Source organism: Castor canadensis, chromosome 10, assembly GCF_047511655.1.
Source record: "Castor canadensis chromosome 10, mCasCan1.hap1v2, whole genome shotgun sequence".
NCBI lineage: Eukaryota > Metazoa > Chordata > Mammalia > Rodentia > Castoridae > Castor > Castor canadensis.
This window is the reverse complement of record NC_133395.1, coordinates 279,926-294,642: the sequence shown is the minus strand read 5'-3', so window position 1 is coordinate 294,642 and position 14,717 is coordinate 279,926. Positions and strand designations below refer to the sequence as shown.

At 47.9% G+C, this 14,717-nt stretch overlaps 1 protein-coding gene across 4 annotated transcripts in view; it reads right to left on the bottom strand.

The window, feature by feature from the left end:
- Rasa3 (RAS p21 protein activator 3) overlaps positions 1 to 14,717 on the bottom strand; it is a 108,632-nt gene that overhangs the window by 33,744 nt on the left and 60,171 nt on the right. For all 4 annotated transcript variants that reach the window (XM_020164512.2, XM_074042918.1, XM_074042917.1 and 1 more), the window contains one exon: positions 11,401 to 11,495. In XM_020164512.2, the coding sequence (XP_020020101.1) occupies positions 11,401 to 11,495 (95 nt within the window). The remainder of the gene's footprint in view (positions 1 to 11,400; positions 11,496 to 14,717) is intronic.

Sequence of the window (14,717 nt, the reverse complement as noted above, 5' to 3'; positions counted from 1 at the left end):
CTGTTCTTCATGCAGGAAGTTAACACCTGTGATGCTTCTAGAAGAATGGCAGCAGAGGTGGCAAGAGCACAGAGACCAGTACAGCCCCAAATGTGCTGCTATGAGGCCATGCACGGTCATGCCAGCCTAGAATGCACAAGTGCAGAGGGGCAACGGGAAAGGAGAAAGGTCTGCCTGGCAGCAGGACCTTTGTGAGACATGGCATCACCTGAGCGTTGGACGAACACAAATGTTAAACCGAGAAAAGGGGGGCTGAACTGGAAAACCTGCAAGTCCCTTCTGAGAAAAGGCTAGAACCTCCTGGTGTGGGACCTAGAGGAGTCCAGGACCTGAAGGGGCAGTAGGAGGAGCAGGCTACCTGGCCTGCTTCAAGCCTGATGGCCACAGAACAACTATGCTGTCTGCTCACACCCGGGCAAGAGGCCTGAGCCACACCTGCCAAGGAAGGCCAGGCAGGTGGTCCTATAGCTGGGGGACCCTAGGCCTGTACTTGACCTCTAGACAACCTTGGCACTTGGTGGGTGGGCTGCTTCAGGGTATGCATTGTGCCAGTCTGAAGGTGAGGAAGGGGCTGAGGGGATGATCACACAGGACTGGACCTCAGGAGGAAGGGAACAGAGGCCCTCAACTCTCCCCGAAAGTAGACATGACATCAGGTTTGGTGCTGAGCCTGGCCAAGTCAAGGCCTCTCTAGATCTTGTACTGTGGGGCCACTGTGCCCCGTAATATCCCCTTCCCACTTCATGCTGGGTCTGCGGGGTTTGGTGTGTGCACCAAATGGAAGCCCCCATGTTCCCATGAGGTACTCTCCCTTCAGCAAGTCTGCTCCTCTGAGGTCGGGAGGGGGCCAGTAAATGGGCTTAGGGACAGGTGGGACATGGTGCTGGGTTCTGTTGCTTCTGGAGCCCACATAGAACGCTGTCAAAGGCAATTCGTCTGCCCATGACCGCCGGGTACCAACTGGGGCTGGGAAGCATAGCCATGAACTGTGGGAAGATATGGCTCTGACCAGCCTTCACCCCTCTTAGGTTTCAACAGCCCAGTCCCACCTGCACCAGTGCTGAACAGGCAGGACACCCAGTGCTAAGATGTGGATCTGCAACCATGGTGTCCTGTCATTGGCCGACATATGTTGCCCTGAGCACAAAAGCCAGTGTCCACACAGTGCCCTCCATACAGTCCCAGCCACAAGGTGGATGATGGGACATTGGCTGTCTTGAGCTATGTGGGCCTGGCCAGGGTCCTTCTTTGTGACATTTGACCCCTGGCAGCCCACGTTTCAGAGAAAAGAATGGCCAGCCTCACATGCTTAGAGCTTCTGAACGTCACGAGGCAAGCTCTTTGGTGTCCCCACGATATCCCCAGCATATCATGGGGCATGAACACAGGCAACAACAGGGTCTCTGCTGCCTGTGTGCCCAGGTAGGTGAGGCTTCCAAGTTATTTCAGTGCTCTGGGTCCAAGTGATGGGGTACAGCCTCTCTGTTACCTGCCTGGTCCCCAATCCAGCTGCCAATCTTTCCCAACACGACAGCAAAGCCTCAGGGTGGTGACTGGAGGGCAGGGTCCAGCTCTCCAGCTCTGCAGCAGGGGAAACATGGAAGTGATAATCTCAAGGTCAAAGACTTCGCTGAGTAGAGTTGAGCTGTGGAAATTGCTGCCTTGCCTATGGGCCTCACTGCCCCGTGGAGAGGGTGCTGCTAGCTCAGATAAAGAGCCCTTGAAAGGCACACACAGGGCTAAAGCTCAGGACAGAAGAGGAAGTGGCCACCAGAGGACAGAGGTTCTCAGAGTGGGCCTCTTCACCGCGGATGCTGCCTTCACAACCTGGTTGGGATCTTCAGGTTCCATTCAGATGACAGAACTCAGTCCACTTCCAGCATCCTCTGGAAAGTTGGAGAACGCATCTGAGGTGAGATGAACAACCTCACGCCAACAGTGGATGGCAGCTTCTTTCCTGTTTCCTGTTTTTTCCACGCAGCCAGCAGTGCACCAGCTCCTGCCCTTCAGTGCAGCAACACACCAGGTGGCTCACACCATCACATTGGATGACTGGTGTTCCTTCCATTTCTGGAGGTTCAGAAGCAGCACAGCAGCAGGTGAAAAAGAGCAAACTGTGCCCTGACTCTCCTGCCCCAGGAGGCTGCTCTAGGCAAGTCTGTGGTCAGAAGTCACTCCCCTCCTGTTCCCCATGGGCAGGTGACCAGGTGGTGCCTTGCAGAGCAGGTGACATGAACTCTAGGCACAAACAACTCAGAACAGATAAAATGGTGCCCTCAGAGTCACACCCTGTTTCCCCATCCAGGGTTATACCCTCTGTTTCCATCCTGAGGGTCAGGGTGTGGGTGGCACACCTAGGCACTGCTGGCTTCCCAAGGGGACAGGCGCCTTCCTGGGGAGACTGAACAGAATCCCACTGAAGTGGGGCGGGAGCTGACAGCCTCTGCACACTCTCGGGGCTAGACAGGCCAGGGACTCCATGACATCCATCTCTCTTGTTCTGCACTGTTTGCCTAGCAAGACCTGCTGAGGGACGACCATGTCCTTATATTTATTCTGGTAAGGGGAAGAAACAGGCTTCAGGTGATACAGAAAGAAGTGCTGATGGACACTATTCCTTCCAGTCTCAACAGGTTAAGGAAAGAGACTGGGAAGTGAATGGTGTCATCAACAACTGGGCCTGACTGTGTCCCTAGGTCATCACACAATAGGGAACACCCTTGCTAAGCACATGTGGAAGGAGAAACCAGAGTCCATTTTCAGACCCTGTAACAGAAAGAAATATCCCAAATACTCAGAGATCAAACAACACACTTCTAGACATCACATAGGTGAAAGAAGTCTCAGAAAGAATATTTTGAAAATTAAAATTGAAAGTATAGTTTATTAGAATTTGTGAGGCAAAACAAAAACATTGCATTGCCCATGGGGAAATCCAGAGCCTTGCTTGCAAATTCCAGGAAGGGAGAGAGACCCAGAGCCAGGACCTCAACCAAAAGGGAAGAGAAAATTTAATCCCCAGAAACAGAGGAAAAGAAATAAACTTCGATCAGAAATCAGTGAAACTGAAAACAGGAAGTCAGAGAAAAATCAAAACCATAATCAGGTTCTCTCAAAAGATCAATAAAAATGATAACCCTCCAGCCAGGCTAACCAAGACCAAAAGAGAGAACTCAGCTTTCTAAGACCACAATGAAGAGGCTCCTGACACCTGGCCCTGTGGCTGTGGCTACTCTGCATGTGAGTCAGTGCGCGGACCCACACGGCACCCAGGGTAAATGCAGACCAATCAGAAGCTCAGAAGCCACAAACCCAGCTCTCTGCTCAGTTTCTCTGCAAACTTAAAAATCAAAAAATAAAGTTTATTAATACAAAACAAAAGCCCCCGGTAGTCCCTGTCCGTTTCCCTTAGGAAGGCGTTCCTCACTGGGATTACCCCATGGAGCCAAGAACACTCTGAGCCAATCCCCAAAGAGGTAGCTTGTAACAATGGATGCCATCTTCTAATCCAGCCCCACCCTAGTTGGCCAATTGTCTGAAAGGTCACCTGACCAAGGTAAGGCAGAGAGGAGTCTGGATGTGGCTACAGATGGGAACATCTCACAGGGAAGACAAAGTAGAGGCTGAAGATGAGAAGGGCAGACAGGCGAGGAAAGTAGAAAGCCCAGCCTCACCTTGGCCCTGGTGGCTCTCTAAACCGGGAGCTCTGAGAGTTAGGCCCATCATGAATGCTGGTTATCTTTCAGGTTGTCTGACACCCAAGAGAGGAAATCCCCAGATACCACAGGGAGAGGTGAAATGTCCACTCCATTGATGACTCACAGAGTCCCTGTCTCTGGATGGTTACTGCCCAGGACTGTGATAACTTGGTCTGTGTCTGTCTTGAATACCAGATGAAGTCCTGAATACAGGATGCATTTGATAGCCAGTTTACAAACACAGAGCACCCTGGAGGGAGAGGCCAGCCCCCTCCCCATTCAGAGCCACAGGGCCTGGGCAAGCTCTCTCTCCTGGAAGGTCCCCCCTGCTCTCAACACCCTGAGTCAAGGAGGGACAGAGGCTACTGGTTCTGCATAGTGAAGTGGTTAATCAAAGCCCTTTAAAAGCGTCAGTTCCAAAAGGAAGCAAGGTATTTCTAAACTCTCTTGGAGTTCTCAAGTGGGTCCCATTTGTGATGCTCTTTCCTAACATGTGCCTCTTTCCTGCGAATTACAGGGCAGTTGGATCCATGTGCCACCCTCTGCCCTTCTAAAAGCTGTAAATGTGACATTTCAAAATGCACAGCAGCTGTACAGCAATGACAGCAATTACGATTTAAAGGTCAGAGTGAGGTGAGAAGCCTCAGCCACTTTGTGGATGAGAAGGCCAGAGGTACACACATCAGAGAAATGGTAAGCTCAGTGCCTGCGGGCCCCCTCCTCCGCTCCTCCCTGGCTGTAACCTGCTTCCCCCTCAGCCCTTCAACAGCAACTCTGGTCATCTTTCATCATCCAAGTTCCCAGGAGGCTGGGTGCTGGGGTCAGAATCTGAGTTTGCAGACAGGCTCAGCGAGGGAGAGAGAGCAGCTTGCCCCACACAAGTCAGTTTCTGGCGTTAGTTAGGAAATTCCCCTCTAGCCACAGTCTCTCATGCATGTCCATATTTATAGCTTTTCAGTGACAAAACAGTCTGAATCTTGATCACAAATCTACGTGTGGGATAAAGATGCAAAGACATCCAACAGCCAGACAGTGGAAACAACCCACACACCCACCCACAGATGAGCAATATGCAAAATATGGTCCATCCACACAGTAAATATTACTTGGCCCTAAGGAGACAGGCAATCCTGACACATGAGGAAAATGAGTGGACCAGGAGACACTACTCTCAGTGAGACAGTCAAAGGAAGAGGCAGGCTGCCAGATCCACTTATGTGAGGCCCCAAGAGCAGCAGGGCCCATCAGACAGTGGGTGGGGGAGGGTGGTTGGGTGCTGGGAGTCAGTGTTTAATGGGGACAGTTTCAGCTGGGGAGGATGAAAGAGTTGGGGAGCTGGGTGTGGTGATGTCTGCACAACAGTGTGAATGCATGCAACTCAGGAGTGCTGCAGATGACAAACCTTACAAGCCATGTATTTCAACACAGAACTCACATGCATGCATGTGAACTGGTAAGACCTAAAGGATCTCCTGGCTGTGACCCGTCCAGCCACACAAGGTAAAGCTGCAGACCAGGCCCTCACTGAACAGGCTTCATCTACAGACACAAAGAAGAGAATACACAAACTTGCTGATTGTGTAGAGCGGATTATGAGAAGCCTATGAGGACATCAGCACAGCTGTGCCCAATGTTCTACACATCCCCAGCCACAGAATAGGGTGAGAATAAGATGCAGAGCAGCTGCTTTTCCTAAGATGTTTCTGCACGCTGAGATGGGCACAACCCCAGCTGCAGAAGAGGAAAATGCATAACAGCTGCTTTTCCTAAGTTGTTTACATTCAAAGAGGTAACCATTCAGGTTTCTTTTGTTACAATGTCACACCCTTCCCTAAGAACTGCTTACTCTGTTTACCACTGGTTATAAAAGACTCACTGAAGGAGGAGGCAAGGCTTTTGGCTTTTGGCTTTTTGATGAAAAAGGCTTTTTGATGATGGGAGGCTTTTGGATGGGCAAAGCTTTTTGATGTGGGGTTTTTTGGCTGAAGGGAAATTGCTGGAGGGAGATTGCTGAAGGGGGAAAATGAATTGCTGAAGGGAGGATTGCTGAAGGGAGGATAAGAATTGCTGAAGGGGAATTGCTAAAGCTAAAGAGAGAACATGGGACACTGCAGGTTTGCACGAAGAACTTTATACATAGGCTTTAGAAAAGCTAAGCTAAAGAAAAGCTAAAGAGAACATGGGACAGTGCAAGTCTGGGGGCAAAGACTTTAAGAGAGATTATGCTATTTATAGCCATGAGTGCATATATTAAAAAGATTGAAAGATCCCAAATCAATGACCTAATGATACATCTCAAACTCCTAGAAAAACAAGAACAAGCAAATCCCAAAACAAATAGAAGGAGAGAAATAATAAAAATAAGAGCTGAAATCAACGAAATAGAAACCAAAAAAACCATACAAAGAATTAATGAAACAAAAAGTTGGTTCTTTGAAAAAATAAACAAGATCGATAGACCCCTGGCAAATCTGACTAAAATGAGGAGAGAAAAAACCCAAATTAGTAGAATTAGGAATGCAAAAGGGGAGATAACAACAAACACCATGGAAGTCCAGGAAATCATCAGAGACTACTTTGAGAACCTATATTCAAATAAATTTGAAAATCTAAAAGAAATGGACAGATTTCTAGATACATATGATCATCCAAAACTGAACCAAGAGGAAATTAATCACCTGAATAGATCTGTAACACAAAATGAAATTGAAGCGGCAATCAAGAGTCTCCCCAAAAAGAAAAGTCCAGTACCTGATGGATTCTCTGCTGAATTCTATCAGACCTTTAAAGAAGAACTGATACCAACCCTCCTTAAACTGTTCCACGAAATAGAAAGGGAAGGAAAACTGCCAAACACATTTTATGAAGCCAGTATTACACTTATCCCCAAACCAGGCAAAGCCACCTCAAAAAAGGAGAATTATAGGCCAATCTCCTTAATGAACACTGATGCAAAAATCCTCAACAAAATAATGGCAAACCGAATTCAGCAACACATCAAAAAGATTATTCACCACGACCAAGTAGGCTTCATCCCAGGGACGCAGGGGTGGTTCAACATACGAAAATCAATAAACGTAATAAACCACATTAACAGAAGCAAAGACAAAAACCACTTGATCATCTCAATAGATGCAGAAAAAGCCTTTGATAAGATCCAACACCATTTCATGATAAAAGCTCCAAGAAAACTAGGAATAGAAGGGAAGTTCCTCAACATTATAAAAGCTATATATGACAAACCTACAGCCAGCATTATACTTAACGGAGAAAAATTAAAACCATTCCCTCTAAAATCAGGAACCGGACAAGGATGCCCACTATCTCCACTCCTATTCAACATAGTACTGGAATTCCTAGCCAGAGCAATTAGGCAAGAAGAAGGAATAAAAGGAATACAAATAGGTAAAGAAACTGTCAAAATATCCCTATTTGCAGACGACATGATCCTATACCTTAAAGACCCAAAAAACTCTATTCAGAAGCTTCTAGACATCATCAATAGCTATAGCAAGGTAGCAGGATATAAAATCAACATAGAAAAATCATTAGCATTTCTATACACTAACAATGAGCAAACGGAAAAAGAATGTGTGAAAACAATTCCATTTACAATAGCCTCAAACACAAAATCAAATACCTAGGTGTAAACCTAACAAAAGATGTGAAAGACCTCTACAAGGAAAACTATACACTTCTGAAGAAAGAGATTGAGGAAGACTATAGAAAGTGGAGAGATCTCCCATGCTCATGGATTGGTAGAATCAACATAGTAAAAATGTCGATACTCCCCAAAGTAATCTACATGTTTAATGCAATTCCCATCAAAATTCCAATGACATTCATTAAAGAGATTGAAAAATCTACTGTTAAATTTATATGGAAACACAAGAGGCCACGAATAGCCAAGGCAATACTCAGTCAAAAGAACAATGCAGGAGGTATCACAATATCTGACTTCAAACTATATTACAAAGCAATAACAATAAAAACAGCATGGTACTGGCACAAAAACAGACATGAAGACCTGTGGAACAGAATAGAGGATCCAGATATGAAGCCACACAACTATAAGCAACTTATCTTTGACAAAGGAGCTAAAAATATATGATGGAGAAATAGCAGCCTCTTCAACAAAAACTGCTGGGAAAACTGGTTAGCAGTCTGCAAAAAACTGAAACTAGATCCATGTATATCACCCTATACCAAGATTAACTCAAAATGGATCAAGGATCTTAATATCAGACCCCAAACTCTTAAGTTGATACAAGAAAGAGTAGGAAATACTCTGGAGTTAGTAGGTATAGGTAAGAACTTTCTCAACAAAACCCCAGCAGCACAGCAACTAAGAGATAGCATAGATAAATGGGACCTCATAAAACTAAAAACCTTCTGTTCATCAAAAGAAATGGTCTCTAAACTGAAGAGAACACCCACAGAGTGGGAGAAAATATTTGCCAACTATACATCAGACAAAGGACTGATAAACCAGAATATACAGGGAACTTAAAAAACTAAATTCTCCCAAAACTAATGAACCAATAAAGAAATGGGCACGTGAACTAAACAGAACTTTCTCAAAAGAAGAAATTCAAATGGCCAGAAAACACATGAAAAAATGCTCACCATCTCTAGCAATAAAGGAAATGCAAATTAAAACCACGCTAAGATTCCACCTCACCCCTGTTAGAATAGCCATCATCAGCAACACCACCACCAACAGGTGTTGGCGAGGATGCGGGGAAAAAGGAACCCTCTTACACTGTTGGTGGGAATGTAGACTAGTACAACCACTCTGGAAAAAAATTTGGAGGCTACTTAAAAAGCTGGACATCGATCCACCATTTGATCCAGCAATACCACTCTTGGGGATATACCCAAAAGACTGTTACTCCAGAGGCACCTGCACACCCATGTTTATTGCAGCACTATTCACAATAGCCAAGTTATGGAAACAGCCAAGATGCCCCAGCACTGACGAATGGATTAAGAAAATGTGGTATCTATACACAATGGAATTTTATGCAGCCATGAAGAAGAACGAAATGTTATCATTCGCTGGTAAATGGATGGAATTGGAGAACATCATTCTGAGTGAGGTTAGCCTGGCCCAAAAGACCAAAAATCGTATGTTCTCCCTCATATGTGGACATTAGATCAAGGGCAAACACAACAAGGGGATTGGACTATGAGCACATGATAAAAGCGAGAGCACACAAGGGAGGGGTGAGGATAGGTAAGACACCTAAAAAACTAGCTAGCATTTGTTGCCCTTAACGCAGAGAAACTAAAGCAGATACCTTAAAGCAACTGAGGCCAATAGGAAAAGGGGAACAGGTACTAGAGAAAAGGTGAGATCAAAAAGAATTAACCTAGAAGGTAACACCCACGCACAGGAAATCAATGTGAGTCAATGCCCTGTATAGCTATCCTTATCTCAACCAGCAAAAACCCTTGTTCCTTCCTATTATTGCTTATACTCTCTCTACAAGAAAATTAGAAATAAGGGCAAAATAGTTTCTGCTGGGTATTGAGGGGGGGGAGAGGGAGGGGGCGGAGTGGGTGGTAAGGGAGGGGGTGGGGGCAGGGGGGAGAAATGAACCAAGCCTTGTATGCACATATGAATAATAAAAGAAAAATAAAAAAAAAGAGAGATTATGCTAAAGAACAGCTAAGAGAATACACGGGACAGTGCAAGTCTAAGGAAAGAGACTTTAAAGAACAGAAAGAAGACTTTAGAAGTGAGGTTTAAAGAATAGAAAGAAGAAAGACTTTAGAAGCAAGGTTTTAAAGAACTGTAAAGGAGTAAGGCCTTAAAGAACAAAGATAGAGAAAAGAAGCTGAGAAAATGAAGAGAATAATAGAGAAAAGAAGGAATGTGTGTCTCCATCTGAGTGTCCAACACACCTGGCCCAACTTTCTGTGTGTCTGTTTATCCTGTGTCCTTTCTGCATCTCCTGTTGCTGCCCAGTTAGACCCAGTTAGGTTCAGGAGCAGTTAATAACAGGAGCAAGAAAAAGCTCCCTCCAGCTGATCATCATTCCCTGTGACCTCTTGTTTGCAACCTCTTGTGAATCTGTGGCCGTTTGAAATTAAACAGGAAAGTAAAAGGCAAGAACTAGGCAACACCACATTTGCCAATAAAATCAAGGAATCCGGGGAACAGGGCCAGGATGGGTCCAGGCTACCTCTTCTCAGGTGGCTCAGCTAGTCTGGCCTTGGTGCTGCCGACCTGCTCTGGAGTCAGCATGAGAACAGATGGCAGTTCTGTGGTGCTCCATGAGACATCTCTCTCCCTCACCTTTCCCAGATGAGAGCCCAGAACCAGGGCAGGAGGGGGTGCTGTGCTGCTGGCGCTAATGTCAGTTTTGGCTTAGACTCTGCTCACCTACCTGGGAACAGTTATTAGGTCTGCCAGGAAGTAATTACAGGATGTTTTAATTCCCACAGCACTTCTGGGCTCCTCGGAGGCAGAGTTAATTAAGTGGGGAGCACAATTAGATGTGTCCATCAAGGGACAGGGCATCCATAGGTCCCATCCCACCTCAGGTCTCATCTTCCCTGCTACTGGGCTCACTGCCAACTCTCTGAACCAACCCTTAATCTCAGCAGGCAGAAACCTTGAACCCTTGCCCTGCACCCAGGAAAGCCCAGCAGAAGAGGGTTTTGAGGGTGTTGAGGTGGGCAGGCTGGCCGGGCCTACAGCCCAAAACCAACTGGGACACATGGCATGGAGCTCCTCCATCTGACCGCAGAATTACTTCTGTTGGACCTCAGGCCAAGTCTTCATGGTTACTTACTGTGGGGATTTTGCCTACGAAGCCCCCTACCAGGTATAAAAACAGCAGCTATACTCACCTCCCCCCAGTGTATCCTGTGCTGCTGAGCTACACATTTCGTCTCCCCAGTCTGCTGGAAGCTTGCTTCACAGATGAGGAAACGGGAGGACCATCACTCAGTGCATGTCACTCCTGAACACAGAGCTGAGCTCTGATAGGCCCACTGTGCTGGGATCCGAATCTCAGTTATGCTTTGACCATGCAGGGCATCTGGCAGTGTAAACACCCTGCATCCCAGGATTGTGGCTGCTGTGTGGGCTCTGTAGCTGTTCTAGGACCATAGATCAGACTGGTTCCTCAGAGACAGGCACAGGTCTGCACCCTAGTAGAGTGACCTGCCACTGAACCCCTTCCTCCAGGCAAGCCTGAGAGTGGTTGTGCTAGGGAGGGAGAGGCTGGGCAGCCAGGGACTATGAATCAGTGATTCACAGAAGGTCAGGTGTGCCATCTTGTACTGGGTCTGCGGTCTCCCCTGCTAGGGCAGGAGCGCCAGTCCTGGGTGGGGAGCTGGGAACTCAGTCTCAGTGAGCACAATTGCAGACAAGCCACGGGGAGCCTGACTGTGAGGACCTGGGAATGGCTGGCTCCCAGTTCAGGTCTGAGTGCTGCCCATGTTCACTGTCTTGCTTCTTATGTTCACTGCCTCCGTTTTTGGCACTTTTAAAGCTGCATGCATCAGTCTGGCAAAGTGTGTAGGAAACAAAGGAGCAGGCAGAATTACAGGCCTATGTTAGGAATTTGGCATGAATAGGTGAACACACAGTGTGTAGGTCTCCCTCCCTGCTGAAGCCCCAAACCCGCAGCTGTGTCTCACCCATAACCAGCACGCATGATCCCTGCTCTGCCAGGAACCAGAGCCTCACCTGCACCTCTGAGTCAGCGTCCACGTGCTGCAGCTGGAACCACGTGTCCCTGTTGTGGTACTTCGGTAGGTCCTCCTTCTGGATGGCCACCTTCCCTGGAACACAAAGCAGAGCAGGTGCGTCAATGGGGATATGTGTAGACCCAGAAAGATTAAGACACTGACACTCGGCACTTCAGAGCTCACCCTTCACCAGCTTTGATCAAGGTCACCGACCTGATGCCATGCTGGGCAGTCTCAAGACCCTGTTCTCACAAATAAGCACTTTCCCCACATTGTGTGTTGTAGAGAACATACAGTTTTAATTAACAAGCTGCAAAGTTTGTCTGAACTTTGGGTGTAGTGCTGTTCAGAATCAGTGAGCTACCAGACTCGGGACTATAGATAAATAGCTGTCACCAAAACCAGGACACTGTCTATATGGACAGGACTGATAAGGTATGCAATGAACATAGTGTCCAGTATGGCTATGCTAAGACATGATGACATCTACAGCAGCACACTGGGGTCCCCACTTTTGGGTATAACCAATCAGCAGAGGGCTAAGTGACATCAGAGGGGAACACCTGGAGGAGAAAATCACATAAAAAGGACACATGCTGACGGCATAGCAGAGTATGCTCCCCAACGTCCTCTCTGATGCTCACGAGCAATGTATGCTAGCATCATCTCCTGCATGCGCCTCTCCTTGCCAGAAGGACTCTCTCTCTGAGTAAGAGAGGCCCTGCTGTGTGACAACTCTCCCTGCTGAGTGGATTGAGCTCTCAACATTCTCAGCCCAAAGGAGCTGACCACGGACAGCTGGGTGGGGCTCTGCCTGCCAACAGTCTCAGCCTGAACAAACTGATTACTTGGTGGGCTCCATCTGTGGAGCACAAGTCTTGCCTGCTGCAGTGCCCTGAGAGGCGACAGACCATGTGCTGTGATTCCCTCTTGGACCTTGTAAGTGTACATTGAAAGTGTGACTAAATGCTGTTGCACTGACTCGAGTGTTGAGTGGTCTTTGAGGGACATTGCCGTGGTTTTGCTGCCTCTACCCTAAGTCTGTCTTGGGCCGTACCCCAGTCCCATCAAAGGGATATTGACCCAGGCTCAGGACACCGCTGACTCTCCCTGAAGGGGAGAAGGATGAAGTCCTTTTAAGACACGCATCATCTGAGGCTGCTGCAGAGGCCATGGGGGGAGGGGCTCAGGCTTGTCTTCAGACAGAAATGGCCTGCCAGGTGCCCTCAGCGGGACAGCGGTCATAGCACCTCCTGAACTCTCAGCGTCCCACAAAATGCAGACTTTGTCAGTCCATGTGGGTTTATAGACAGGAGCTAGAGTGGAAGCACCTGTGTGCATCTTCAGCTTTCATAGCACATGGCAAGTATGGTGACCATATGCCTAAGAGGACAGTGCTTTTGAAGCCTCATGTGGGCACTTGGGTTTTTCACAGTGATGGATAGTGAGGCGCAAGCCACTGTCCCACCATGACTATGGGTCTGGTATTTGGATCCACACCTGCAAAGTGCTTGACGCAAAAGAGTCCTCAGGGTGGTGGGCAGGCGCGTCCATCATGTGAGAGAGGACAGTGGCATGGGCCTGTCAGCACTGGGCACCAGACTGCCTCTGTTCACTGTGCCCCCATTCCCATGGGCTTGTACACCATGGGCCAGCTACTGATCAGGGGACACACATGGACACATGTGAATGTGCACCATACACCACAGTACCCCTTACACACATTACAAAGAACCTCAAAACAGACATGATAAAAGGTAAAATGGAAGAAAATATTTTTAAAGTTTCAATGCTATCTTTCTGTGTCCCTAGGACTCCCATCTACTGCAGGGTCACATTCAGTTTCCACAGCAAGAAACCCTGGGTCCTCTGGCCTGTTGCCCTGGTTCCCATGAGCAGAGTCCTCTCAGTTGCCACCCTGCTAACCCCAGCATGGTCCAAGAGTCCTCTCCTCAAAGCAAGATCTTTTTATGTTTTGGGGTCTCAAGCTGTCATGGCCCCATCCAAGCAACCCATGCCTGGCACCTGGCAACTCCAGTGTGGCCTGCCCTCTTCAGCTACACACATTATCACCATCTCATTTTTGCCCTGCATGGTTTCGGATGGGCAAGAGCTCCGTGGGTGGGTGTGGAGATAGTCTCTATGTGACCCATTCCTTCCTCTTCCAGTTCTTCCTTATGCACCTCCACCTTCTAGGACTGGGCAACACTGCAGGGCACAGATCCCTACTACCCCAAAGGGGCTCCATTGCCTATTCCTCCACCAACTCAGAAGCCCGCTGCTGCGGGTCTCTACCTTGTCTGAGAACTTGGTCAGACTCAAAGCAGCCATCTGCTCTAGCTCCAGACCTTACAGTTGGCAACACCGCATGTTCACAGGGTACAGAGGAAGGTCTGGAGGGTGGAAAGAAGTTTTTCAGGTGCCAAAGGGATGACCTGGTTTGGAGCATCTATCTTTAGCACCACTGCACTCAACACTCACACTGCCTCACACCACCTCTCCTGCATTCTGGCATATTCTTGGGGCCCTTGCACTACCCCACTAGGACAGACCCTGGTTCTCTGAGAACCTCCTGTCTCAGAGAACTGTGGCTCCCCAAGTATGGCTCAGTGGGCCACAGGCCAGTCATGCCATACACCCACTGCTTTTATCACCTGGAAGTGGACACAGTATGCCTTGTACACAAGGGTCATTACAATTGGCTGCACAGATATTCTGGAACAGAACCCTGTCAACCATGGGCCAACACACAACCCATCAGGCTCCTGCAAGCCACCACAACTGGCAGGTCAGAGCCAAGGGTGCAGCAGCAGTAAGGTGCAGTTGGGAGAAAGGTGCCACAACTTCCAGGGAAACCCAGCCACGCACTGTCACATGGGCACAGCTCCACCAGGGCCTGTTCCTCTCCTCCACCACATTGCCCAGGCTGGGTGCTCCTTTGATTTCTTCACCATTTGGTCCCACAACCCCAGAAGGCACAGAACTCTCCCTACTCCCCAAAAATGGCCTCATGGCTCTTGCAAAACAGACCTTTGCCCCCAGTGGGACATGATTTTTGAGTCTCTCAGCAACAAGAAATAAACGTTCCTTAAGATTGAGCTGGACAACGTATGTCCATGAAAAAGGATGGGAACTCAAGGGTCTGGGATAGTTTGTAACAGGAGGGAAACCTCTGAACTTTGAAATTCTACTTGTGATGTTCTTGCTTTGTGTTTTCATGGGCACAGTGAGTGGTCACACAGCTACTGCTCATTTCAGTCCTGTACCTTAACACATCCTCACCAGTCTATTTTCAGAAGTACTACATTTAACTTT